Source organism: Thamnophis sirtalis, unplaced genomic scaffold (assembly GCF_051295495.1).
Source record: "Thamnophis sirtalis isolate CommonGarterSnake01/CBP01778 unplaced genomic scaffold, rThaSir2_p1.2 scaffold_8, whole genome shotgun sequence".
Classification (NCBI taxonomy): domain Eukaryota; kingdom Metazoa; phylum Chordata; class Lepidosauria; order Squamata; family Natricidae; genus Thamnophis; species Thamnophis sirtalis.
The window spans coordinates 53,283,425-53,310,366 of record NW_028261388.1 but is presented as its reverse complement, the minus strand read 5'-3'; the positions used below and the strand labels follow the sequence as shown (position 1 = coordinate 53,310,366).

General features: G+C 39.1%; 1 protein-coding gene across 1 annotated transcript; it reads left to right on the top strand.

Annotated features, from left to right (window-relative positions):
• The first annotated feature begins 12,077 nt into the window (after positions 1 to 12,077).
• LOC106541536 (lebercilin LCA5 like) lies at positions 12,078 to 25,731 on the top strand. Its single transcript, XM_087722112.1, has 7 exons — positions 12,078 to 12,513; positions 13,367 to 13,875; positions 20,038 to 20,175; positions 20,808 to 20,907; positions 21,887 to 21,975; positions 24,317 to 24,440; positions 25,127 to 25,731. Exons 1-7 carry the CDS (start codon positions 12,078 to 12,080, stop codon positions 25,729 to 25,731), a joined length of 2,001 nt encoding a protein of 666 aa, XP_087578238.1.
• The last annotated feature ends 1,211 nt before the right edge of the window (positions 25,732 to 26,942 follow it).

Genomic DNA, 26,942 nt, shown 5'->3' with positions numbered 1-26,942 from the left:
TGGTGAAAATAAAACACTAACATGCCTTGCATTTTCTATCTTTATGAAATAAATATTTCATATTTTTGTTACGTGATGAATTGACTAATTTGCAATATAAGAATTGCCAAGCTAGAAATAAAATATTTCTTTAATACTCAGGACATTAATTTTGTACAGAAATGGATTAAAGAGGATTAGAGAATTTCAAAGTTGGAGGAGGAGGGAGGGAGGGAAGGAAGGAAAGAGAGATAATTGGAGCAGCATCACACTCCTTTCTTGAACAGCAAGTAAGTAGCTTTGGAAGACTCTTCTATGGAGAAGCATAAGTTATGGTGCATAACTTACCGCCATCAACCCTGAGGACGTTTCCACAAACACTTTAATAACCATTTTGACAATGGCACTAGAGAGAACCAGTGTGTTCGCAGTGTCCAATGTACGTAAAAAAGCAAAGTGTTAGCGACCCTACAGCATCTTGGCAAGCAGAGAGAATTGCCAGGAGATCTCCACTTCTGCTAAGTTCAGCTGGCCCCTCCTCCTTCCTCTACCCCAGTTCATTGGCTCTGGGGAACCAAGGGACGATAGGTTTGTGGGAGTATCTGTTGTGAGCGATTTCACCTGCTTGGCACTTTAGATTGACCGGTTGTGAGGAGAGAAAAGGGTGCTCAACTGGAGGAGGAGGGGAATCATTTCCTTAAGGGTATTTTGTATGTTGAAGCAAAATGCGCTAATATCAGTCATATTTGTTTATATATCTATTTGTCAAATGTATATAATATAGTTGCAAATCCCACTAGAGCCATACAAGATGAAGATCACATTATGGCTGTTTTGTCTTCCAAATTTAAAGCCACACTCATTTTTTTCTAGTCCCACCTCCCTCGTATGCATTCAACATATAGGTTTGACTTAATAAGGAATGCCTGGTTCTCACCCTTTTGTGCACCTCTGTATTTTTGAATGAAATACAGGAGTGGTTCATCATTGCCTTGTCCCATGGAATATATAATACCACATGACCAACTTTATATTACAAACTTTTTTGTGGTGTTTGTTAAATGAACCCCTCAGTTGTAAAGCAAACAATCATTAATATTAAGATTAAAAAGATCATTAACCAAAGACTGTGGTTGTTAAGGAAGTCAATGCATTCTTATGGCCATTTTTTTTGCCAGAAATCAACTCAAAGTATCAGTTGTCTGTGTTTCACCATGATAGACAGTTCAACATGACTATTTTCAAGGCAGATACATCTCTGAATATCTCTCTGAGTTTTTAAGAACATTTCTAGGGAAGACAGTACATTAGGAGCTCTGTTATTGTTGAAGGCATTGAGGAATGTGCTAAGATGATATCTCTGAAACAATGACCAAATGGGTCGTGGGTTCTCTGATATTTATTAAAAAGCTGACTAGGACAAGGAGTTCTAGGTTCAAGTCCATTTTACATCTGCAATGTCTTAGGCAACATTGCTTTAGTGACTATCAATCAAATAATATGGAGTTTCTATTGTAAAGAAATATTGGAGGAAATATGGAAATCCTGGAGAAAACGTGAGATATAAATCTAATAAATAAATAAAACAAAGCCCTTATTTATTTATGTTTTTCTAACTTGGATTATAATTTAAGTCTGTTAATACAATATTTGGAGAATTTAGATAATTAGAGTAAAATGAAAAAGGAAAAGTCTGTAATTGAGGTGGAAGGGAGGCTATTAGTGGAGATTTAAGGACACTCACATACATAAATGGCAACATGCACTTATATGTTTTTTCCAGTGACGTGTGGTCAGCTTTAGCCCTGGTGAGGGACTTTTTAGACTTGTGGACTTCAACTCCCAGAATTCCACAGCCAGGCATGCTCAGTTCCGATTTAAAGCGACAGCATTTTCCCCCCTTGCAAAATAAGTTTTCCCATTCTTTTTCTTTTCCCTCCCCCTCCTTCCTCCCTCTCTCCCTCCCCCCTCTCTCAAACAGACACATGCACACAGAGAACTTCGATCCCTCTCTCATTCACTCACTCTCAAACACAAACACAGAAGTTGGATTGGATATATTTTCCAAAGGCTTGAAAGCAGCTCCTCTGCCATACCCCCCCTTCCCCTGCTGCCTTCTGATCAAACTTTTTGAATTCCTCCCCCCTCCCCACACGCACTTTTTCCAGCTGTTTCAGAGACGATTTCAACTCTGCTTCTCCCTGCCCTGCCCTGCCCTCCCCTCTTGAAAAGCCAGAGCTCTGTCAGACTGAGCTAGTTGCTCCCAGAGAACTCTAAAAAGCCTCTAAAAATGCCCTCTACAGGAGGCGAGAGAATACATGCCTCATTTGCATAAGGAATTCTTTGCTCGTTAACCCTTGCTTAACTCTTAAAAGGCGAAAAATTCCTTATGCAAAAGAGGCCCCTAGTTCTCTGGCCTCCTCCTAGTTAATACTGAGAGCAGACACCAAGGCACTGTGACTTGAAATCTGGTAGCAACTACCCTGGCTTTAATTATTTTAAGAAAATTATTTAAAATCCTTTCCTTTCTCTGAGGAGACTGGTGAGGCTCCCTTGCCTCTAGTGACTGCACGTCCCTGTTTTTTCTGTGATCTTTTAGGAACTGAAAACTAACCTAGAGCTAAAAGAGTTATGTAACACAAATACAAAAATTGAACTTTAAACAAAAGTTCATCTGCCTTAAAAACCAGCAGTGTACAACATTTCAAAAAGGACATTCATGGGGAAAAAACAGAAATGACTAAAAAAATTGAACCATAAAAATCACCAAACATACCTTTCAAACATAGTAGTATAATGCTTTATTTTATAATTGCTCTGTGTTACTGTGAATAATGTCTATTTTTCAAAAGAAATACAGAATTTGGCATGTTTCTTGGACCATTTATCTAAACTGAACTTTATGTTATACATAGTACTCAAAGTTTAACTACATTTAACTAAATTTTATTGTGATATTTCATTTCATCATCCTGTATCCTTCCAGAAATAGTGCAGTCCAATATCTCTTGCCATTTGTAGAATCTGTATTCTAAGTGTTTTCTTGATAAGTCTTATGTGGACTTCTCTTGACCACTTGTTGTTCATTGCATATCTTATAAGGATTCGAAACCCTCCATCTGTTCCTTTCATTTGCTTGACTTTTGTTATCACTGGTGCTTCTGCTGAAATTACACTCATTGTTTCTGCCAAATTTTCTCCCCTTTCTTCATCTATGTTTTGACATCTGAGATAGAGTTCCAGTTCATCGATCTCTCCTTTCTGTATTTTGCACTTATCATTTCCCTCCGCACTCAATTTGCTGTCAATGTCAACAATTTTCTTATTACTTTCATATGTCTCTGTAATTTCTTGAATTCTGTCCTCAAATTTCATCGTTATTTTATAAGTATTCTCAACTCTTCCCTCCGTACTTTCTGTATTTTGATATTTTGTGTTTTGATCTATAAATTCAAGACTTTTCAATTCTCTCTGCAGTTATTAAGAGTTTCTGAATTTCTAACATAATTTTTTGCTATGTTAGTTCCTTTTCTTCTTCATATTGTGCCATTTTTCCAAATTATAAACACTGCCTCTAAGACACCCAAGGTTTTTGCTAGGTTTCCAACAAATTCAGTAATCATTTTAGTAAACAAAGCCGATAGCTTTGTAATATCAGATGTTACCAAGCCTCTAGCCACTAGATGGCAGTGTTACATCTTTTCCCTCTGTTTTTGCCTTTCTTTTCTAAGCTCAGAACTCCAGAGAGAGTTTTTCACTGGAAAGAAAAAAACAAATTGTAAAGATTGCGATCCGGCTGAGCTTTTGGAGGAAAGAGGCTTTTAATCCACAACCACAAAAAATGAGAAATGTATAGAAGAAGAAGGGGGGGGAGACCAGTCCAGTTTAAAAGTAAGAGGCATTTGTAAAAAGACTGTCCATAGAAAACAAACAAATTTAATGTGGAAAAGATAACACGATAGTTTTAAACCAGGGTAAATTCACTGCTTATTTCCTTCTGTCTTCAATTTTATTTTAACTCGGAGTCTTTTGGGTTTTCTCTAATAATAATAAAGATTTTTCTCACCATTTTGGCACACTGTCTCTCTCCTGTACTGCTTCCATTTCAGGGGCTTGTCCCAACCTTCTGCAGCCATATTGGCTGCTTCTATTGTAGCCGGCAAAAAGAGCCCTTCACTGTCACCGTTCCTTCAGAACGGTTTAGATCCAAAAAGGATCATCCAGTAACAGAGATATCGGCAGCAATCCTGGAACCCCAAGATTGCATGTCGTGTCATAGCTACATCATGCCCCGCCCTCCCGACAGTGTTTTCTTAATTTGGTTAGGGCTCCTTAGTTTTCAGGTCAGAATGAAATTCTCCAAGTTGTACAATCCTGAACGATGAGTTCTACATTGCCTTAAATATTTTTTTAAAATAAAAAGACAATATGTTTTTCAAGGTCTGCAGTCCAGTTCCAAATTCTCCTTAAATCTCTGAAAATTGGACGTGATTGGATGAAATAATAATAATAATAATAATAATAATAATAATAATAATAATAATGACTCTCCTGATGGGAGGGCATTCCAGTAAATCTTCTTTAAGCATGTGTCCTTAAACTAGGCCCAACAAGGCCATTCAAATAACTATGCCCAACAAGGCTACTCATCCACTATATTCCTTATGCCCACTAATGTTCTACCTGGTATCACCAATAATAAATCATTCATACGCTAGACGTTCATTCATATCACACATGTTCCAGCAAAATGAGTTAGCCTTTAAAAGGCTAACTATGGTTGTATTACAGGCCCTCTAAGTTCATAAATTATATTTGTGATTTATGCATAACATATAACATAAAATTAAGATTAAAATGAACTGATTGACAGAGTTGGACGGGACCTTATAGGTCATATAGTCCAACCCCCTAAATATGTAACATCATTTCCGGTTCCCTAACCACTGCTCTGGTTGTTCATTTTTCCTTTGCCCATGTGAGAAACTAAACAATCATGTCATTCTCCTTTAAAACAAAAGCAAGCTCTAAATGACATAAATGATATGAGCAATTGATGGATTTACTTCATGGCTCTATGGGTAGTATGGCCAACAGAATGTTCAGAAAGAATTAAAACAGAATCCTTAAAAGCTGTCATTATGTCACTTGGTAAAAGTCTTGAACTAGGTGGCTGATGATAGCTGGGACTTGGGATCCGAATGCTATATCTATGCCTTACATGTAAATGCTGGTTAATAACAGCAATTGGCACCAGAATTTCCATTGCCAAGCTACAGGATTTTAAGCCCGACATGACATGAGTGTACTGCTTAGTAATGGCAGCTCCACTTGCCGTCATTAAGTGAATCCTGCACTTTCATGAAACATGAAATTACATGGTTGCCATTTGCAAACTGCTGCCTTCTTCAATGTCTTTGATAGTGTTAAAGGTATCGGCACAGGATGTAAGCTGTTCCAAGCAAAGGTGCCTTTTGCAACTGACAGGGGGAGGGGGGATTGTCAGTGCTGATGGTGTACATTGTGCTCTCTTTTGCAATAGTCATTCTAATTCTGTTTACCGGTCTTTGTATTTAGTTATTTTCACCTATTCTTTCTCAGCTATCCTGCTGTGTACAGGAATTGCCATATCCACTTTCCAGGCAGGTAGTCATCCAACATCATTCACATAAAAACCCTTTAGTTTTTATACTTGTTGTTTTTGTCCACAGGGTTGTGTTTTTCTTAAAAACTGGATGGAAACCGGAGACTTTTCTGTTCCTTGTTTAAAATGCCCTGTTTGGAAAAGTGCTACTGCAATTTAAAACTGTACTATTTCAGCCTCTTCTGATTTTTTCTTTGACGTCTGAAGGTCAAAAATGCAGGTTTAAAAGCGGAAACACCATAGTCAGCCAAGAAAGCAAATCACCAAACAAATCAACTCACAGTTCTCACTCAAGGCACCAATGATCAGACTCAAATTTCCCCACTTGGGACACATTATACAAAGACCAAGCTCTCTGGAGAAAGTTCTAGTGCAAGGAAATGTGGAAGGGAAAAGAAGAGGATAAATGTGGAAGGGAAAAGAAACATGGATAGATTCGGTTGCAGGAGTGAAGAGTTTGGAGGACCTGAAAGAGCAGATTACAAACAGATAATCATGAGGAAAATCTATCTATGTGGTTGCTGAAAATTGATAATTTATTCAATCAAAAATCCTGTCTTCTCGTAATTTATCACCTTGCCAGATTAAAAGTTCTGAAAAACATAAAAAAATATTTTTGATCATAGATTGCCTAATTAAAGGGGTTCCTATATTTTACTATTCTTTCTATCCTGTATAAATTTATATCTTTCAGAAATTTACCACAGAACAAATTTCATTATATTAACCGTCACTAACATAGGCATGCATATCTTTACATAGTTGTGGTTTTTTTTTTTGGCTTGCCTGATAGGATAGATATTTCCTTGCTCAAAATATAATATTTCTAAAATGCTCCAAAAATTGTGGGTTTACTTCTATGTGTTTTTTAATTAAATCAGGGAAAAGGAGCTTTTCCTCTTTCATAGTACTTTACTCAGTAGAAAAACATAATTTATGGAACGACTAGAGTGAGGAGTGTGAAGGAACCTGGAGATGATGGAATTATGAAAATGCCTCCCTAACATCTGCCATCTTACCTTTTCCTTCCATTCAACTGTGCCCTACAAGTCCCATGATGCTCCAAGAAGTTCTCTAGTTGCCATAGTAGCAAAGATCTAAACAGCCACTTCTTTGCTAACGAAGCCCAAGAACCGAGTAACGTGAATAAACATTTAAATCCTGGGCGCTTCGAGGGCTCTTCGACTTCTGTTCTCTGGGAAGTCAAGGAGTGCCTGATTCAGGTTGTGGGTAAGCAAAAATAGGAACAGTTAAGGGGAGGAGAAAACACATGGAAGAAAAAGGCCTGGTAGCCGAGCTCCTCCAAAGGACACGGAAAATGAAGCAGCTACTTTCCCCTTCCAAGTTGAATTGTGTTGCCAACTTCCGTTATGTCCCACTGCCAGTCAACAAAGTAGGCATTCGTAGCACCGAAGCATTATCCATGGACATAATTTCACAGCTCACTGAAACTGTTTGATTCTAATAGCTTTTGCTATGCCACAAATATTTAATTAAATAACTAAAAAACCTGAAGATAGAAACTCCTCAAAATGTTAATGTTTATAAATATTGTACAACAAAGGAATGGTTAGAAACTATTTTTATGGATTTTTCTTCTTTTTTCTATTTTGTGTGTATGTGTTATCTGTGTTTTTAAATAACGTACACCAACGATTTTGGCATTTGCTCAGAGATTCAGATCTTTTTCCATATTGTTAAAATAATGTAATGTACTGTGTTTATAGTTAATTTCTCATCAATGATAACTGAGCACTAACTGCACATCCTCTGCCTCAATTAGTTTTTTTCTTTCTCCTTTCATTTGTTTATTCATTCCTTTTTTCTTTTAAAAGAAGTGATACTTCTTTTTCTCTTTTTTCTCTTTTCATTTACTTTTAAATATATATTTAAATATATGTTGGGCTGAGAACCTTCTCTCCAACTGCCTTTCTTGAATACTTTTTATTTTTATCTGGTGTGCCTTTGGGAATTCCTTGGAGTGGTTTTACCCCCAGAAAGAAAACTCTGGGCCTGGGCTGCGGGTGGACAGATGATGGCAGTATTGTGTGTTCGCACTGAACCCCCGCAGGACCTTTTGACCAACAAATTTACAGAAGAAGAGAGGGGTTATAAGACACTCCCCCATATATTCCACCTGAACTATAATTGGTCTCCAGCCACTTCAACCTGGAACACTAAGAGCCAATTCTGTCATCTGAACCCGCATCTTAAATTTTAATCAACTGCGCAATCTATTTTAGTTTCTTTCTTTTCTTTCATCTTTTTCTTCTCTCTTTGTATGGGATATGCATGGGATACGTATGAGATGAATGAATGTCTCACTTTTTACTATTATATTGTTGTAATTTTCTGTGTTTTAACTCTTACGTGGGGACTGTTTGGGGGAGTGCATGGGTATGTATGATTCGGAGGACCTGCCGGGAGATGCGGGGGCCATGGGGGTGGTTGAGGGGACCAGAGACACGGGAGAGGGTCGGAGTATTACGGTCGTAACAGGGAGGGGCAGATATGGCGGGGACTTTAGGGCAGGCCATTACCGGGGAAGGAGGGTTCGCTACATTACAGAGATCCCTCCTTCCGGCCCTATGAGTCCCACTCCGAGACCAGATGGCGCAAGTAGTCAGGACCCTGGACTCAGGCTGCTGTCGCTAAATGCCAGGTCTGTGGTACATAAAGCTCCTTTCGTCCGGGACTTAATTTTAGACGAGAGGGCAGACCTGGCATGTATTACTGAAACCTGGCTGGGCCAAGAGGGAGGAGTCCCCCTTGTAGAGCTGTGCCCAGAGGGATTTCAGGTGCTGCACCAGCCGAGAGCCCAGAGAAGGGGTGGGGGTGTGGCCATTGTTATCCGGGAGTCGTTAGCTCCTCGTAGGGTCCCTGCTCCGGAGCTTGTCGGGTGTGAGTCTCTGCTGATAAAGTTGGACCTCAAGGGTCAAGTGGGTCTGCTGTTAACGTACCTGCCTCCCAACAGCGTTGCAGCAGCCCTCCCCTCGCTCCTCGAGTCGGTAGCCGAGCTGGCAATTGAGTTCCCTAGGCTGATGGTCCTGGGGGACTTTAATTTGCCGTCGCTCGGTGAAAACTCTGATGGGGCGCAGGAGTTCATGGCTTCCATGACAGCCATGGGCTTGACCCAAGTAATCCGGGGCCCAACCCATTCAGCGGGTCACATGCTTGACCTCGTATTCCTCTCGGAGCAGTGGATTTGTGATCTTGGTCTGAGGGGTAACGACATCATACCCCTGTCGTGGTCAGACCACTGCCTACTGAGGCTTGACTTCCGGAGACCAAACCCCCACTGTAGGGAGGAGGAACCGACCAGGTGGTTCCGCCCCAGGCGACTTATGGAGCCGTTAAGGTTCCAGACGGAGCTTGGGGTCATTCCTGATACTCTCGCCCACAGTCCGGTAGAGACTCTGGTTGCTGCTTGGCACTCGGCAGCATCGGAGGCCCTCGACCGGATTGCGCCACTACGGCCCCTCCGAGGCGGCGGATCCTGGAGACCTCCTTGGTTCACCGAGGAACTCCGGGAGATGAAGCGCCGGAGGAGATGCCTAGAGCACCGATGGAGGTCCGATAAGTCCGAATCGAACCGAGCAATGGTAACCACCAGCACCAAGGAATACACCAGGGCGCTTAGGGCAGTGAAAAGATCTTATATAGCCACCTTGGTTGCGTCCGCTGAGTCCCGCCCAGCCGCCCTGTTTAGGATAACCCGCTCCCTACTAAATAAGAGGGAAGCCGGGGAACCCTTGCAGGGCAGAGCTGAGGATTATGCCCAATTCTTAGCGGACAAAATTGCTCGGTTCCGGTCGGACTTGGACTCTATCTCTGCAGTTCCAGCCGAGGCACAAGAGGATGAAGTAGACCACCTCTGGGTTGAGTTTCAGGATGTTGCCCCCGGGGATGTGGACAAGGCCATGAGGGCTGTAAGTGCCTCCACCTGTGTACTGGACCCGTGTCCCTCATGGCTGGTTACTAACAGCAGTGAGGTGACACGAGGCTGGATCCAGACGGTTGTTACCGCCTCTCTTCGGGAGGGGAACTTCCCCGCCGCGTTAAAAGCGGCGGTGGTGAGACCCCTCCTGAAGAAGCCATCTCTGGATCCAGCTGTTCTTAATAACTATCGCCCAGTCTCCAACCTTCCCTTTCTTGGGAAGGTTGTTGAGAAGGTGGTGGCCTTCCAGCTCCAGCGGTCCTTGGAGGAAGCAAGCTATCTTGACCCCTTCCAGTCAGGCTTCAGACCCGGTTACAGCACAGAAACCGCTTTGGTCGCATTGACCGATGATCTTTGGAGAGCCAGAGATGGAGGACATCCCTCCATCCTGGTTCTCCTTGACCTCTCAGCGGCTTTCGATACCATCGACCATGGTATCCTTCTGCGACGACTGCGGGAGGTGGGAGTGGGAGGCACCGTGTTGCGGTGGTTCTCCTCCTACCTCTTGGACAGGTCGCAGTCGGTGTTAGTGGGGGGGGCAGAGATCGACCCCTAGGCCCCTAACATATGGGGTGCCTCAGGGTTCGGTCTTATCCCCCCTACTATTCAACATCTACATGAAACCGCTGGGAGATATCATCCGCAGGCACGGGATAAGATACCATCAATATGCGGATGATACCCAGTTGTATCTGTCCGCCCCGTGCCAACTCAATGAAGCGGCAGACGTGATGAACCGAGGCCTTGAGGCCGTTATGGACTGGATGAGGGCTAACAAGCTTGTACTCAACCCAGAAAAGACCGAGTAGCTGTTGTGCTTCCCTCCCAAAGATTCGACCAATATTCCATCACTCAGGCTGGGGGGTCAAATTTTACACCCCTCAGAGAGGGTTCGCAACTTGGGAGTCCTCCTGGATCCACAGCTATCCTTTGACCACCACCTGACGGCTGTGACCAGGGGGGCATTTGCCCAGGTTCGCCTGGTGCGCCAGTTGCGACCCTACCTGAATCGGGAGGCACTCACAACAGTCACTCGGGCCCTTGTGACCTCTAGGCTGGAATACTGCAATGTGCTCTACATGGGGCTGCCCTTGAAGAGCATCCGGCGACTTCAGCTAGTACAGAACGCGGCCGCGCGAGTGATTGTGGGTGCACCTCGGTTCACCCACATAACACCTATCCTCCGCGAGCTGCGCTGGCTACCTGTCGATCTCCGGGTGCGCTTCAAGGTGCTATTAGTCACCCATAAAGCCCTTCATGGTAGTGGATCTGCGTACTTGAGAGACCGCCTTCTGCCAATTACCTCCCTGCGACCAATTAGATCTCATAGATTGGGCCTCCTCCGAATTCCATCTGCCAGCCAGTGCCGGCTGGCAACTACAAGGAGGAGGGCCTTTTCAGTAGTAGCTCCGACCCTTTGGAACAAGCTCCCCGTGGAGATTCGTACTCTCACCACCGTCCAGGCCTTCCGCATAGCCCTTAAGACCTGGCTAGCCCGTCAGGCCTGGGGACAAAGATAGCCGCCCCTCCCGAATGATGAATGAATGTTGCCTATTATTTTTACTTATGTGTGTCTACGTTATTGTTTGTATTCCCCTTCCTGATTTTATGTGAGCCGCCCTGAGTCCCCTCAGGGAAAAGGGCGGCCTATAAATGTTAATAAATTAAATTAAAATTAAATCTTAAATGTTTTTATCTTAACTTGCTACTTTTTTTACCTTGATTTATCAGGGAAATATTTTCTCTGTATGATCTTTTTCCATAAGTAGCTGAGTGAAAGAAATAATGTTGTATGCCTGCTTCAGCAGAGGTTTGGACTAGAAGAGCTCAAAGGTCCCTTCCAACACTGTTATTCTATTATTTGAAAGTCGGTCCATGTATTCTGTGAAATATAACCTTATTAATTTAGTCTTTTCAGCTCCTTGAAAGAACTCAGGGCTCTGTAGCCATTGCATTCTGCTAATGAAAATGCTAAGAAAAAGCATATTAATTAATAAACACATCAGTTCTTCAAGAAGTGAATAATATGTAAATCATAAGATACAACATTTAGTGGTAGTCATTGGATACTAAATAAGCAACATAAACCATATTAGGACACTAAATAAAACAATATAAATCATAAGGGTACAAACAACAAAGTTATAGTCATAAATAGAAAAGGAGATAGGGAATAGGAAAGATGAAAAGAATAATATTAATAGAGTTACTTAATGGTTTGACAGTGTTGTGGGAATTATTTGTTTAGAAGAGTGAGGGCATGGGGGAAAGTATCCTTGTGTCTAGTTGTCCTGGTGTGAACACATCAGTTCTTCAAGAAGTGAATAATATAATGCAAGGGGCCAAAATTGTGGAGGTCATTTTTGGTACAGTAACAGAACACACAATTTTTAAACCTAGGAGATCAAGCCTTAAGTAAATGTTTACATCAAGCATTTTTCTTTGTCTGGTTGCAGTGTTTTTTCCTTTGGGAAATTTAAAGTAAAATTGACCGTCTTCCCTGTCATTGGTGGAATAATGGCTTCTGGATCTGCTTCTGATGATACAGTCCTTCATCATTCTATCCAAGAGGATAAGACCTGCGGACAATGTAGAAGAAGTGGAAGCTCAAGCAATTCTTCAGGTAGGCTTACCAAGAGAACCAACAACAGTCAAGACAGTAACTGTAGTTTACGTTTCATCCAGTCTGGAAGTTCTCTGTTTAACTATTCCAGTGACTTTCATGATAACACTTCAAGAAGAGCTGTCAATGGCAGCAAGGACAGCATTTGTTCAGAGGAGAACAACTGTGGAACTTCTCAGAAGTACTATTGCAAAGATTTTCACTCAGATTCCGCTGAAAACCCCATAAGTGAAGGGAGTGGCAGCTACATCATCCCATTGCCCAAGAAACAAAAAACTAAAGAGCGGATATTACCAGAGAAGAAAAAGAGAAATGATGTCCATCCAAAAGGTAAGAAGGTCATTTGTCACCTTGAACACTGCTGCATTAATTGTAGTTGGCAGATTGCAACCGAACTAATGGCAGCCAAGCCTTTGCTGAAAATCAAGCAGTCGTGCCATAACTGCACTTTTGCTGAGCTACTCTGACACTTCTGTACTTGTAGAAAATAAACACTATATTTTTGGAAGTCATATGAATGTTGTTAAAAACATTTAAACTCTACGTATATATTCATTAATATATCAATGTACTGGTTTCAACACCCTCAGTCAGTAATATCTCCCTCTATATAAGGGGCTTTATGTTGATGGGTGTAGTCCACCAATTATGATCATACAGATGTCAGTGTAGCATGATTTCAATAAATAGGAGACAGGAAGTATAGCAAATCTGAATGGTATTTCTTTCATTCTTTTTGAGCCAAATACACTATTTCATCATTATATGGATATGGTGTATATGTATGTGTATGCATAGGTATATCTATCCCTCCATCTGTCTAGGCAGTTTTGTATAGTGGTTAGGGTACTGACCTAGCAATCCTGCTTTAGGCATGTCTGGCTGAGGAATTCTAGAAGTTGAAGTCAATGCATTTTAGGGTTATCTAAATACTGTCACAGCATATTATTTGCGTATAGAAGCTATGTTTTATGAAAGCTAATATTATGAGAGCTTAGACAGAGGTGGGATTCAGCCGGTTCTGCCTGGTTCAGCCGAACCTGTTGTTAACTTTAGGCCCAGCTAAAAGGAAGGGAATCTATGCTGTGAATACATATTTGAGCATTTAGCTCTGAGGCTTATGTAAAATTATGTGAATCTTACTTTGCTCAATCTTATATGCGATCTTTTTTTTTTCATGTAGGAGGCAAAATGTTGCCTAAAAATAAACCTCAGCAGAAGAACACATTTATTACTGACCATACCATCGATGCAGGGAGGAAAAATAAGACGGCTTGCCGACTATTGTCAGCAAGAGACCATAAAATTAAACAACTGAAAAGTGAAGCTGCTCTTCTGCAGAATAAATTGAAGACCTTTACTACAGAAAATAATATCTTGAAGCGTCTTCAGTCTAGGCATTTAAAAGCAATCAAGAAATACGAACATGCCGAGATTAACCTGCCTGATCTTTTGGCCACACAGTCTACTGAAGCGCGGACTCTGAGAGCACATCTCAAGCTATCTCAGGAAGAAGAGCGCAGGGCTTCCAAGAAGCTGAGAGATGTTCATGCAGAGCTCTTAAAAACAACAGATGCCTTGCGGGTATTGCAGAAACTTTTTGAGTCCAAGAAACTTGAAGAGAGAGAAGAACTTCACCAAAAATTAACAGCATTTACCCAAAAATTGGAAGCCAGTGAAAAGAAAACCCAGGTAACATGCAACATATATTGCTTAGAACTACATAGCAGGGCTCTCTGAGACCCCTATGGAGAAATGCTTTAAGCTGACTTGCTTCAGCATCCAGTTTGGATCATTTTCTACAGGCACCAACCTTAAGTCACCAAGATTCATTTGATAGTGAAATTAACAGAAAACCTACTCAAGTGGGAACATCAATTTTACACATACAAAATTTAGAAACAAGAACAGCTTCCTCAAAGTTCAGTTTTATTAGGAAATACATTCATATTCATTCTTACATTGTTATCCAGCAATTAGAGACATAGATGTGCTGAATTTATTTCACACTTCAGTTCTTTGGGATTGTTATTTGCTGGAAGAGATAATAATTTCAAACGTCATTGGTAGAATACTTTTTCCCAGCCTTTACCAATAAAACCTAATCATGATAGACGGTGACCAGACCAGCTTTAATTTCCTGACAGTCTCTAGCTTGTCCAGCTGGGAACTGTATGACTTTTTACCAATGACTTCTTCCTTCAGCTCAGCTCTAGGAAAATAGAAACAGTCAGAACTTTCTGTATAATGCCAGCTTTTTACAAACCTCTTATCAGTCCCAACACACAAACAGAAGCTACACAACTATGCAATGAGGAAGATTTTAATGATAGATTTCTGTATCAATCAATCAAAATATCTAGATATATAAAAAAACATTATTGGAAAAAAAGAACTGTAGGAAAACAAGGGGAAGTTTATAATTAGACATGTGTAATTGTGTATTAAAATTGATACGGGCATCGTAGCTAAGGTAATTTCTTATGAATCTTATTTTCACCATACGATCAGTGATGAATGTTGTAAAGTGCTACCTGGGTGTTTTGAATGGATGTTGAGCCAAACTTGTTTCTCTTCACACTTTCTTTTATTTTTCATATTAGACTCAGTTTTATAGAAAATTGAGGTTTTGGGAAAATGACTCTTGCTTTAACTAGTCAGTTGAAATATTCTATGGCTGATGAACCTAGCTACCACATTGAAAACCATATATTGGGAGGAGGGTGCTGACATCATGACGACACGACATGCGATCTTGGTGCTCCTAGATCACTGTCAAATTTCTGCCACTGGACAGTCCATTTGGACCTAAACTGTCCCACAGAGATGGTGATTGAGAAGGGCCTCTCCTGCTGATCTCATGGACACTGCAAAGTCCATGAAAGATCCAGGAATATCCCTTTTTTCCGGGGACAGAAACACAGCTAATGAAGCTGCTGAAGTTTGGACAGCTCCAGAACGGGAAGAAAGCGGAAAGATAAAGTGTGTCGAATTATTGAGGAAATTTTATTATTAGAGGAAGAGACTACCCAAGAAAAAAATTTGTTAAGTTAAGATTGAAGACAGAAGACTGTAGGCGGTGAGATTGATCTGCATTGAACTTAGAGTGTTATCCAGTTTCTAATTTATTTCACAGATGGAACTTTTGCAAGGGCTCCCTATTTTTTAAACTGAATGGATTAATTCTTTCTTCTTCTTTTTTCACTTTTGCTTATACCTATGGATTAAAATTCTCCTTTTTTATAATGCTTGATTTGATTGATTGGATAGTTTTTTTATCTCCATTCAAGGGTTCTTTTTCTTTCTTAAGCTTTGAATATAAAGAAGAGAGCAAGAAGGGTTATAAAGGGGGTTGTAACAACAGAAGAAAAAGCAGTTTCACTGCCACTTAGAGGCTGGACGCTGGATACATTGTTTTTTCTTCTTTCTCTTTGATCACTTGAGATTCAAAGTTCTTTCAGTTTGTTTACTGACAGTGATAGTAGGAAGAGCACAAGTTGTTTATACAAGTGCCTTTTGGAAGTTCTATCACTAGCTATTGGAGGGAAGACAACATTTTGACTTGAAAGATAATAAATGAACTTGTTTGAAGTTTATTAAAATAGCCTTGAACCCTATAGTGGCAGTGTCTGCAAAATTGAAAGAATGGCTCAGCAAGAAAAAGAAACTGTAACATTGCAAATAATTATGTTTGAAATTCAAAATCTATTAGTTGTGACAGAGAGAATTGAAAAGAGATTGGAGAATATGGAATACAAACATAAAAATCTGATGGAGAAACTGAGGATGTTTACCAAATGAAGAAAGTGAGAGGACAGAGTTCAAAAGATGGAAGAAAAAATGAGCAAAGAGATAAGAAAACTGTGGATACTGACAACAAAGTGAGCATGGTTGGTAATGGCAAAAGCGGAATATGGAAAGGGGAGATAGATGGATTGGAACTCTATCCCAGACTTCAAAGCACAGAAGAAGAAAAGAGAGAAAAGAGAGAAAAATTGATGGAGATAAGGAGAGAAATCTTGACAGAACACTAGGAATAACCAAAGATAAGCTAATGGAAAGAACAGATGTTGGGTTTCAAGCTTTTATGAGATATGAAAGGAATAACATGTTGCTAAGAGAAGTTTATACAAGATTTATTTTATTGGTTAAAATGTTTTTATTTTCCATTTTTCATTTTCATACAGTCACATATATATTGTGCATAGCTGGGGCCATACAACTTTAAACAATAATCACAGCAATTCTTCTTGTCAACAATACCCCCCAAAATAGAAACCCAATATACCTCTTCCACTCTCCATACACCTCTTTCTTCCACCCCACTCCAACTGAGATACAAAAGGAATAACATGTTGCCAAGAGAAGTTTATACAAGATTTATTAAGAAAGTAACTAGAACATTAATGCTACAAATGGCAAGAGATATAAAACTGTACTATTACTGGAAAGATACAGGTTGATACAATAAAAATGTATAATAAAAAATTAAACTAAATTTAGTTTATTAGTAGTATGTATAAAATGAAGTGACAATAGCTATAGTTAAATAATGATTAATAATGATAATAATACATATAGATATATTAGTTTGATATGAAATTTTATATAAACAACATATGGAGATTGTGAGAGGAGGTTTAAAAGTTTTATCTAGAATATGTTATAAAGATGTATTGTGATTGGATGATTTTAGGATGATTTAATGGAATGTTATCATATAATCCTATTCTAGATTTTGAATATTATAAATAAAAGGATGTAAAAACAATTATAGTCAAATTAAGGTTGAGATATGATAATTGTGATATACATGAATATAGGTGAATTTAAAATATGTGATTTGATATGGAAGAGATGTATGGAAATACTGTAACCAACTGACACATTTTCTACAATTTGTAATGGAAGATGGGTTTTTTATTTTTATGTTTGTCCTTGTTCAAAACAAATAAAAATTGTTTTTTTTTTAAAGAAAACTATATATTGGCTAAACCTACCTTACTTAGCATCATACCATGGCAAAACCTAAAGCATATTATGCCTTTCTTAGAATTTAAATGAACAAAATTTTATCCTTGATGTTAGTTCGGGTGAATGGATGAGACAGACTCAGGCTTAGTAACTAGCAACAGCTCTTTATTAAGGTAACTATGTACAATCCAGCACTGCTCCATTTGACAGCTAGCCCTTTTATGGGGAGCTGTCAAATGGCTCAGCCAATCGGCTTCAAGTATTTTCCTGCTAGACCAGAGAACCATGGTGGAGCTTACCATATTGGCTGTCAGTATGTAACACCCCTCCCCTCTTAGTTGGGCTGATCCGGCTGGTGATGTAGTCGTGCAGGTAGGCGGGTCTTTTAGAGACTCTCTCTGACCTGCGCAATTCAGTTGGTGCTGGGATTTCGGTCAAGTCGGTCAGACCTATTGCCTCTCTTGCTTCGCTTGGTGGAAGCTCCTGGAACTTTCCTCGAAGCGTGGCTGGAGTTCCTAGAGCCAGTTTGGGGGCCTGCAACCTTTTCAGATAAGTACTCCGGTACCTTTGGCCTTGAGAAGTTTGTGGAAGGAGTGAATGTTTGCTCCTTTTAGGTAGGGCTTTGGCTAACTTGTGCAGGAGTTACCTCTGGTCGCCTACAGTTGGAATTCAGCAGGCGGCCTCAGAGTTGGTCAATGTGCCGCCTCCAAATTCTCCCGTCCTCAACCTCCAATTTGAAAGAGCAAGGTCCGGTAATTTCTGCAATTGTGGCAGGAATCCAAAGTGCCCCCACCCACCCACCCCAAGCAGAGTGGTGGTTGTAAACTTGATCCCCTATGCTAAATGTTCTTAGTTTGCTGGTCGAATCACTAGGTGGCTCAACAGAATAATTTGGGTGCAGCCAATCTAAGGGAGACCTTAGCTGGCGACCCATTAAAACTGAATGAGGGCAATGTTGGGGTCAAGACTAAACGCTACAGGGATCCCCACATACTTGCCAAGACCACCGCTGCAGAAATCCTTGAACTCTCACAGCAGGTCTTTGTCACTGTCATCTCTCACGGCATTGATACTGTTTACCCCCATGCCCGGGGATTCGAACCAATCCAAGCCGAGCAGGTTTGGAAGGAAGCCACTTACAACTGTCACTGGGAGCAGGCCGTTAAAGTTCTTGTATTGGACATGGAATATGCCCTGGCCCAAGATGGGGATGCGATTCCCCTGGTAGTCACTGAGGCACAATTCTTGGTACTTTAGCTTGTGTTTCTTGATATTCGGGATGGCCTTCTTCATTGTGGCCCAGGAGATGATGATCAGGGTGACCCAGTGTCTATCTCCATGCTGCAAGGCAACACCTCAACAAGAATGGTGACTCGCAGCTTCCTGTTTCTCGGTTTTATATGCTGGCTTGCGAGATTTTTGTATGGAATGCATCGGTGGCTTCTGTTCTTTCTTGCTTCTGCCGGGGCTTCCACAAGATCTGGGTGATCTTGGTCGTGCCTCCTGGTTTGCAGAGGGTTTCTGCTGTGGTGTGACTGGAAACTTGCTTCTGCAGACTCGGGCAAGGTGTCCTCTGCGGTCACGGCATGGACAGATTGCGTCTCGGAAATGGCAAGTGGATCTTGGACGGTTTCCCCCACAGCTGGAGCAAGGTGGGAACCGGCTTTCAAAATCTTGTGCTGTTTTTTTTCTTTTCCATGCCCATTTGGCAGACCTCATCCTTGCTGTGAGAGAGTTCTCGCTCAATAGACTCACAATGGACTTCTACAGTTCTGCACGTGCCTTTGGGGCTGCTGTGTTTCTGCAGCATCTCAGTGGATTTGGTTGCGGACTCTATAGCCCTTGCCTCATCTAATGCAATTTGCAATGTGCGGTTTGTTTTAGCCAGCAGCCTTCTGATGTTAAGAACCCTGCAAATAATTCTGTCCAACAGCAACTCATTTAAGTCATGGAATTCACAATATGCCGTGCCACACCATATTGATTTATGCTCTTCCCCTCTCTATGGCTTCGGAGATTAAATTAGTGCTGCAGCACAAATTTAGAAGATTTGGGAGTATAGTGCGTTTTCAACATATTTTGTAACACTGACCAGATGACATTCTGAACTGGTGTTGGCTCGGATAGAGCTTTGGTGGTGTCAAAGACCTCTGGCCCACAGTACCTCAGGAACATGGCTCTTTTTCGGTTGTCGGAGAGCCCAAGAAGATAGTTTGCTTCCATGAAGCACTCAAACCGCATCATGTAGAAATTCCAGTGCTCAGTAGCTGGGTCAAAAGGAGCTGGAGGGGCATGCATCATCATTTTGTTCAGTCAAGGGAAATTTGAACTGGCTGCTTAAAATGGCCACTTGATGCTCGAGATGCTCCAATTGCATTGTACTGCTTGATTATAATGTCAGCTCTTTTTGTGCCTAGCTGTCTTCCAATCCCATCCTCGTCACCAGTGTTAGATTGCACGAATGCTTTACTGTTATGATTAATAATATCTAATGTTCTTTTATTTATATTTCTTAAATATAGTGATCTTGATTTAAGGATTGGGGAGGGTTATTTCTTCCACCAATTAATAGAAATTAAAAGTATATAGTGTAGCTCATAATTGGACCTCGATCTATTTTTCTCTCCTTAATTTGCATAAAAGATTTTGAGCATCATATGACATTATTTTTGATAACACAGATTCTTTTCTCAGATTTTCTTTCAAAATAGGCTGATTCCCATTTCAAAAATTGTGAGTATTATAACTGAGATTGAGGATTTTCATCTTTTTGGAAACATTTACTAAACTTTCAGTTGCCTTCCTCTAATTTCTAATTCAATATTGTATGTTTGTAAAAATTTAATAATCTTATTGATGGTTTATTTCTAATGTGTTTAGGATTTGGAAAAGCAGCTCTCGTTGAACACTGCTTCTTTTCGTCACCAGTTAGCAGTTGAGAAAAAAAAGATAATTGAAGCTCAGTCAATCACAGCAAATTTACGAGTAGAAATCCAGTCGCTGAAGCAAAAACTTAAGGTATTTAGAAGCTTAAATTACATTTCTCTTATCACGGAAGGCATCCAAGATGCTATTCGCTAAATGCTCATTTGAGGTAAGCCTATCTTGTTCTATGGTTCTTTCTTTCCGCCTCTAACTATCTAAACTGTAGATTGCAGAAATATATTAATTTGATGTTAGGCCATATGCACATTACCATTTCTAGAAACAGATACTATTTGAAAAGTGTGTCCCAAAATGAAAACATGTTAATCAAGGCTTGTATTGATACAAAATTGAAAACCAGTTAATATTTACATTGTAATTATAGTACATATTTAATACTATATACTTAGTTAATGTCACAACTATTTTCTGTCAAAACATTTTGGAAAGACCTCTAAGGTCAAATTTAATCAGTTATAAATTGTAAAAATAAAATAAAAACCTTGATCACAAACTTTACAGTTCCAGAAAAAAGGGATATGTATCCTTCAGAATCTTTAGAAAATGAAGTATTTGCCAAATTATGCCTGAGCAAATATTTAAAATCAGATAAATAAAATGAAATACTCGGGGGAGTTATGCAGTGAAATGTATGATCTCTAAAGAAATGACATTAATGCAATAAACTATATTAGCAACATAAATTTAATAATGCATTTCTTTAGGAAAGAGACCGAGAAGTAGGCATCAGAAATATTTATGCGCACCGGATGCCAAAAGGTCATCCAGAGAAAGCCGATTCATGTTCTTCTCCAAAAGGTAGCATGGAGTTTGTTTCATACTATATTGTGAAATAGGAAAAATGATAATTCTTTGCCTTCTCAAAAAATATTTCAAATCCTTGCTCTATTTTCTCTTTTAAAAGGGCAATATTGCATTTTGTGAGCTCATTACTTAATAGTCATCAGTGCTGATTAAACAGGATTATTCTCATTCTTTCTAGGGGTGAGAGATAAGGGGAGAAGAGTTTTATGGGTCTTTACTTAGAAAGCTCAAAGTCCTTTGCTACAGGATGTTAGTGTATCTGTGTGCTATTTAGATCGTAGTTCAATCATACCTAGGCATAGTCTGACTTACATTTTCATGAATTCTGGAGCCTTTTAATTTGGGATGTAAGCCTGGATGTGGAACTTAAATTGCTTTATTCCCTCATGCCATGCTGTTAAATCATGTATTTTGAAGCAAAAAGTGTTAATAAGAGGCAAATTTATTTACATTTTTGTCTAATTTATATAGCGTAGCTGCCCATCTCACTAGAGCTACATGCGCACGATCACATTATTGCTGTTTCTCCCTCCAAATTTAAAGGCATACTCATTTTTTCCCAATCCCACCTCCCTCATATACGTTCATCATATAGGCTGAATTAATAAGGAGAGTGTAGGTCTCATTCCTTTGTGTACCTCTGTATTTTTGAAGGAAATACAGGAGTGGTTTATCTTTGCCTGGTCCCGTGCAGTAGGAAATAATCCCCTTGCATTTGCCACTGAAGGGATTATCTAATATCTTCCCATCATGCTGCTGCTATCCAATATAGACAGTCCTCAAATTATGACTGTAATGCAGCTCAGAATTTCCATTGTAAGTTATGATGTTCGTAAATAAAGCCATCCCCCTGACCAGCATCAGTACTAAATCTCTTAAACAAGTATGGTAAGTAAAATACCACTTGCCTTTCAGTAATGTCAGTCATGAATGTGTCATGTTTCTTTATTTATTTATTGGTTTTTCATAGTTGTTAAAGTCAACAAAGCAATTCAAGTAAATATCAGCCTAAAAGCCACGTCTCTTCGGAAGCCTGAGCCTGATGTGAGTCCAATGACTTTCCACGAGGTATGGCACAGCTGAACAATACTTTTATCATTCTTTTTTTCCTTAATTTTTTAATTTTGTTTTACATATACATATTAATGTGTGAACAGTGTGGGACTTGGGTGTCATATATCCTGATGCAAATAAGCCTAGTAAAATTAATCAAAGTTATTACATTCAACCAATTTATATATTTCTAATAATAATGCACATTTATATTTTTATAGTCTATCATTATTTGATTATTGAAGTATATACTGATATTCACCCTTTTTCTTGATCCTATCTCTAGCCTAACTTTTAATCATGTCACCCTTTTATTAAAACATGTTTTCTTTCTATCCTACTTAAATTCTAATCATGCAGGGAAAGAAAGGGAGGAGAAAGCAAATCAGAACAACAACAACAAAGAAAACTCCTTTCCTTCCCATCCATTGTCTCTTGCCCACTTCCAACTTTGGTTGCTATGCTTTTTTTTTTTTTAACTTTCCTCCCATATTCCTTTCTTGGATCTTTATCTGTATTTAACTCCTTGGCTATTCAGTGTAAATGTTTCTCCTATCACTACCGTTTTGCACTGCTTAGCTTCCACAATATCTGCCCAAACCTCTCTCTCCCTTTCAAAGATATCTTCCTGTATCTCCAATTCTCTTTTCAACTCTCTTAAGATATTTTTCCTGCTGGTTTAATCCATCAATCACTGATACTTTTGTTATTATTATCTCTTCCTTATCTTCATCCTTTGTTTGCTGGTTCTTCGGTTCAATCTTTTCCTCCATTTCTTCTTTTAGTTCCTCCCTTTTCTGAGCATCTTGATCCTTATTCATCATCCCTCATATAGTATTTTCCATTTTTTCTGTAATCTTTCATCCTTTCTCCATGATATCCTTTGTGCTTTGGAAAATCAACGCCATCTCCTTCAAAGTTCCATTCATTTCTTCCTTGTTAAGCATCTTATTTTCTTTCTAAAAATCCAACTTTTGTCCAGTAGTCCAAGAACTATTTATTCAGACCTAAAGTTGCCCTTCAAGAAGTACACTAATCACAGTTCTTTATATCACATAGGTATTCCATCAGTTCTGTTTAAATACCCCCAGGAGTTAACAGGTGCCACTTTACGTCCCCTTTACAGATTCAATCTCCTAAGATAACATTCAGGGGTCACTTTAATTAAATAACTTCCTTGTTCTCATATTTGAGTCTCCAGTAGTTATGTGATAGTAGATATAACCCATTAAATATTTTCACAATCCTTCATGTAAGTATTCCCAGACTTGTATATTTTCGTTTTGTCAGCAGGTGGCATTCTCAGCTTAAATTTCAGTGTTGCCACCTAATCAATCTTATTTTAATCTTTCAATTGTAATTTTAATAATAGTTCAATTGTACAAGCAGAACAAATTTTTAAGCCAATAATTCCAGTATTCTAAAATACTTCCCATTACCACGTCTTCCCAGGAATGGTTCCTCTTTTCCTTTCTTTATAACTTTGTGCTTCTTTTGGACAAGGTCTTGTGGACTCTGTTTATGAAGGTAATCAGAGTGATATCTATATCCTATTAAAGTTCTCCTGTTTGTGTAAGTTTTCAGTGGGCAAAAGAGTGCATCCTTGGGCAATCAATTTTTGAACCAAGGTACCTGAAATGGGCTTATAGTCCAAAATCCGGAACCTATGGCTTCTGTGGAATTGAAATTGGGCAAATTTAATGACATAGAATTATTGTAAGACAAAATGTTACAAAATATTTCCTGGGGTCAGCTGATGATGTTTGACCAGGCTATATAGTTCAACATGCCTATTTTCAAGGCAGATACATCTCTGAATATCTTCCTGAATTGTTAATTACTTTTCTAGTGAAGACAGTACATTAGAAGCTTTGTTATTGTTGAAGACATTGAGGAATGTGGTAAGGTGATACATCTGAAACAAGAACCAAACAGGTCGTGGATTCTCTGGTATTAACTAAAATGCTGAATACCTCAAGGGAATTCTAGGTTCCAGTCCTCTTTCACTTGCAATACCATAGGCAACTTTGCTTTAGTGACTATCAGTCAAATAATATGGAGTTTCTATTGTAAACAAATATTGGAGGAAATATGGAAGTCTTGAAGAAAAAGTGAGATATAAATCTAACAAATAAATAAAATAAAGTTATTTATTTATTTCTGTTTTCCTCTCTTGGATTATAATTTAAAACTATGTTAATACAATATTGGGAGACTTTAGATAGTTACTTTATTAGACAGAGAAAAACGAAATGGGAGGGAGGCTATTAATGGAGATTTAATGACACTTTATCACTTATACATGTAAAGGATAACATCCACTTACAGATATATGCTTTTTCCTGTGACCTTTTAGGAATTGAAAACCAACATGGAGGTGAAAGAATTAGTTACCATGGCTAAAACACTTGCTCCAGAAACAGGAATTCATCTCTCTGAAAAATTACCAGTGGACAGCATTTCAAACAGGACGTTCATGGGTAACAACCATAAATGACTATAAATATTGAACTGCAAACATCACAAGACATACCTTTTGCTGAAGGACTCAAAACATAGTGGTATAAAGCTTTACTTTATAACTGCTATGTGCTACTGTGAATAATGTTTGTTCTTCAGAAGAAATACCGAATGTGGCATGTTTCTTGGACTGTTTTTTTTAACTGAAAGTGCAAGTTTAAATAGTTTGTAACACTAGATAGAATACAGGTAGTCCTCGACTTACAACAGTTCATTTAGTGACTGTTCAAAGTCACAACGGCACTGAAAAAAGTAACTTGCGACTATTTTTCATACTTATGACCAGTGCAGCATCTCCATGGTGACATCATAAAAATTCATATGCTTGTCAATTGGTTCATATTTGTGACCATTACAGGATCCTGGGGTCCTACGATCCTTTTATGCAACCTTCTGACAAGCGAAGTCAATGTGGAAGACAGATTCACTTAACAACCGTGTTATTATTCACTTAACAACAGTGATGAGAAAAATCACAAAATGGGGCAAAATTCACTTAACAAATGTTTCACTTAATAACATAAATTTTGGGCTCAATTGTGGTCATACGTCAAGGACTACTTGCAATGTACTTTTGCCACTGTTGTTTTCTTTAACAAATAATAATGTTTCTAAATAGTTTCTGTTGAAATGACATTTTTTGCAGGATTACAAAGTGAAGATATCTGGGTAGAAAAAAATATCCAGTATGAAAATATAGAAAGATACAAGAACAGGAGAGAAAGGCAAGGGCTGGATCTACTTAAAGCAGAGGCTAAGGAATTGAAGACCGAACCAGTGGAAAAACAGGAAAACAAAGAAGATAAAGAGGCAAAAGAAGCTGTTTGTGACATATTAACTCCAGGAATAGAAAGGCATAGAACACCATCTACCTCTAAAAAACAGTATGTATTTTCAGAGGCCATTCAAAATTTACATCAGGGATATCCTTCAACGGGTCCAAGGATAACATGCAGTAGAAGACCATGGAACAGGCAACAGAGTGAAATAGCTGACTTTATAGGAGATTCAGTCAACAATTATGAGCCCTCATTTGCCAAATTTCCCAAGGAAAAACAAAAAGACACCCCTTCAACTCCCACTGAAGAAAACTGTCCCAAGATATTGCCGGAAAAGAAAAGGCTTCTTTTGGAAAAACTGTTTGGTCCAAACCGCATCTTAAGTAGCAGTGATCCAAACTCTAATTTAAGCATGGCGGGTAATGAAAAAAAAAACCTTTGTCGAGTAAAAAAACCCTATGAGGAGGCTTGATGCACAAATCATGTCTTGCATTGTGTGATTCCAGTCAAGCCTATAGAACTAGTAGATATCAGACAATGGATAGTATCAGAACTAGGAGATATTAGATAGCAGATGTTATTATTAGAACTAGAAGATATTAGATAGTAGCTATTAGATAGTATTAGAACTAAGCGATATTAGATAATAGATATTGGTATTAGAATTAGGATATACTGTATGAGACACTAAATATTAGATAGTATTAGAACTAGGACTTAGTAGATTGTAGATAGTGGATAGTATTAGAACTAGGCAATTTTAGATATTAGTATTAGAACTTGGATATATTAGTAGATATTAGATAGTATTAGAACTAGAATATATTAGTAGTTTCTATAATTTTGTAATAAGCATCACAAAAGGCTATGTTTTGTGAACTTTTTGAACATTTTTATAACCATAAATATTAAAGGAAGTTTGAAAGAGATGTTTTATGACTCATGCTTATCAATTTCTACCTCTAAATAAAAGTTCCTTGAGAATATTTTGTTGCAGCTTATATTCACTGGGGCTGTTTGACCACATGAGGGAGCTAGACTGTAATGTTTTAACATTGCTGTAACAGCAACATAATTATATTTACTAGACTAATTGGAATTAATGTTATAAACTTTTAATTTTTTAATGTTAGTTCTGTTTCGGAACAACTGATAGATCTGAAAGAAGATTTTCAGGGGTAGCTGAATTTTCAAGAGCTTTTTGGGATGAATATAAAGCAAAAATACATGAAGTAATTCAGGCAATGAAAACAAAGCGTGAACTGCATTCTAACTACTGAGCCCTGGCGGTGCAGTAGTTAAATGCAGGATCGCAGGCTAACTGCTGATAGCCAGAAGTTCAATCTTGGCAGGACTCATGGTTTATTTAGCCTACCATCCTTCCATGGTCAGTAAAATGAGGACCCAGATCATTGGAGGCAAGATGGTGACCCTGTAAACTGCTTATAGAGGATTGTAAAGCACCATGAAGCAGTATATTCTGTATTTTTTGGAATAGAAGACACTCCAAGTATAAGATGCACCTAGCTTTTGGGAAGGAAAAGAAGAAAAAAATCTGCCTCTGCCTCCCAGCAATTTGTCTCCTTGCAGCAAACAGCAAACAGCCTCTTTCAGTTTCACTTTCAGCACAGTCTGATTAACACAAGCAGTTGATTGTCGGTTGATTCGTCCTCCCGACCATCA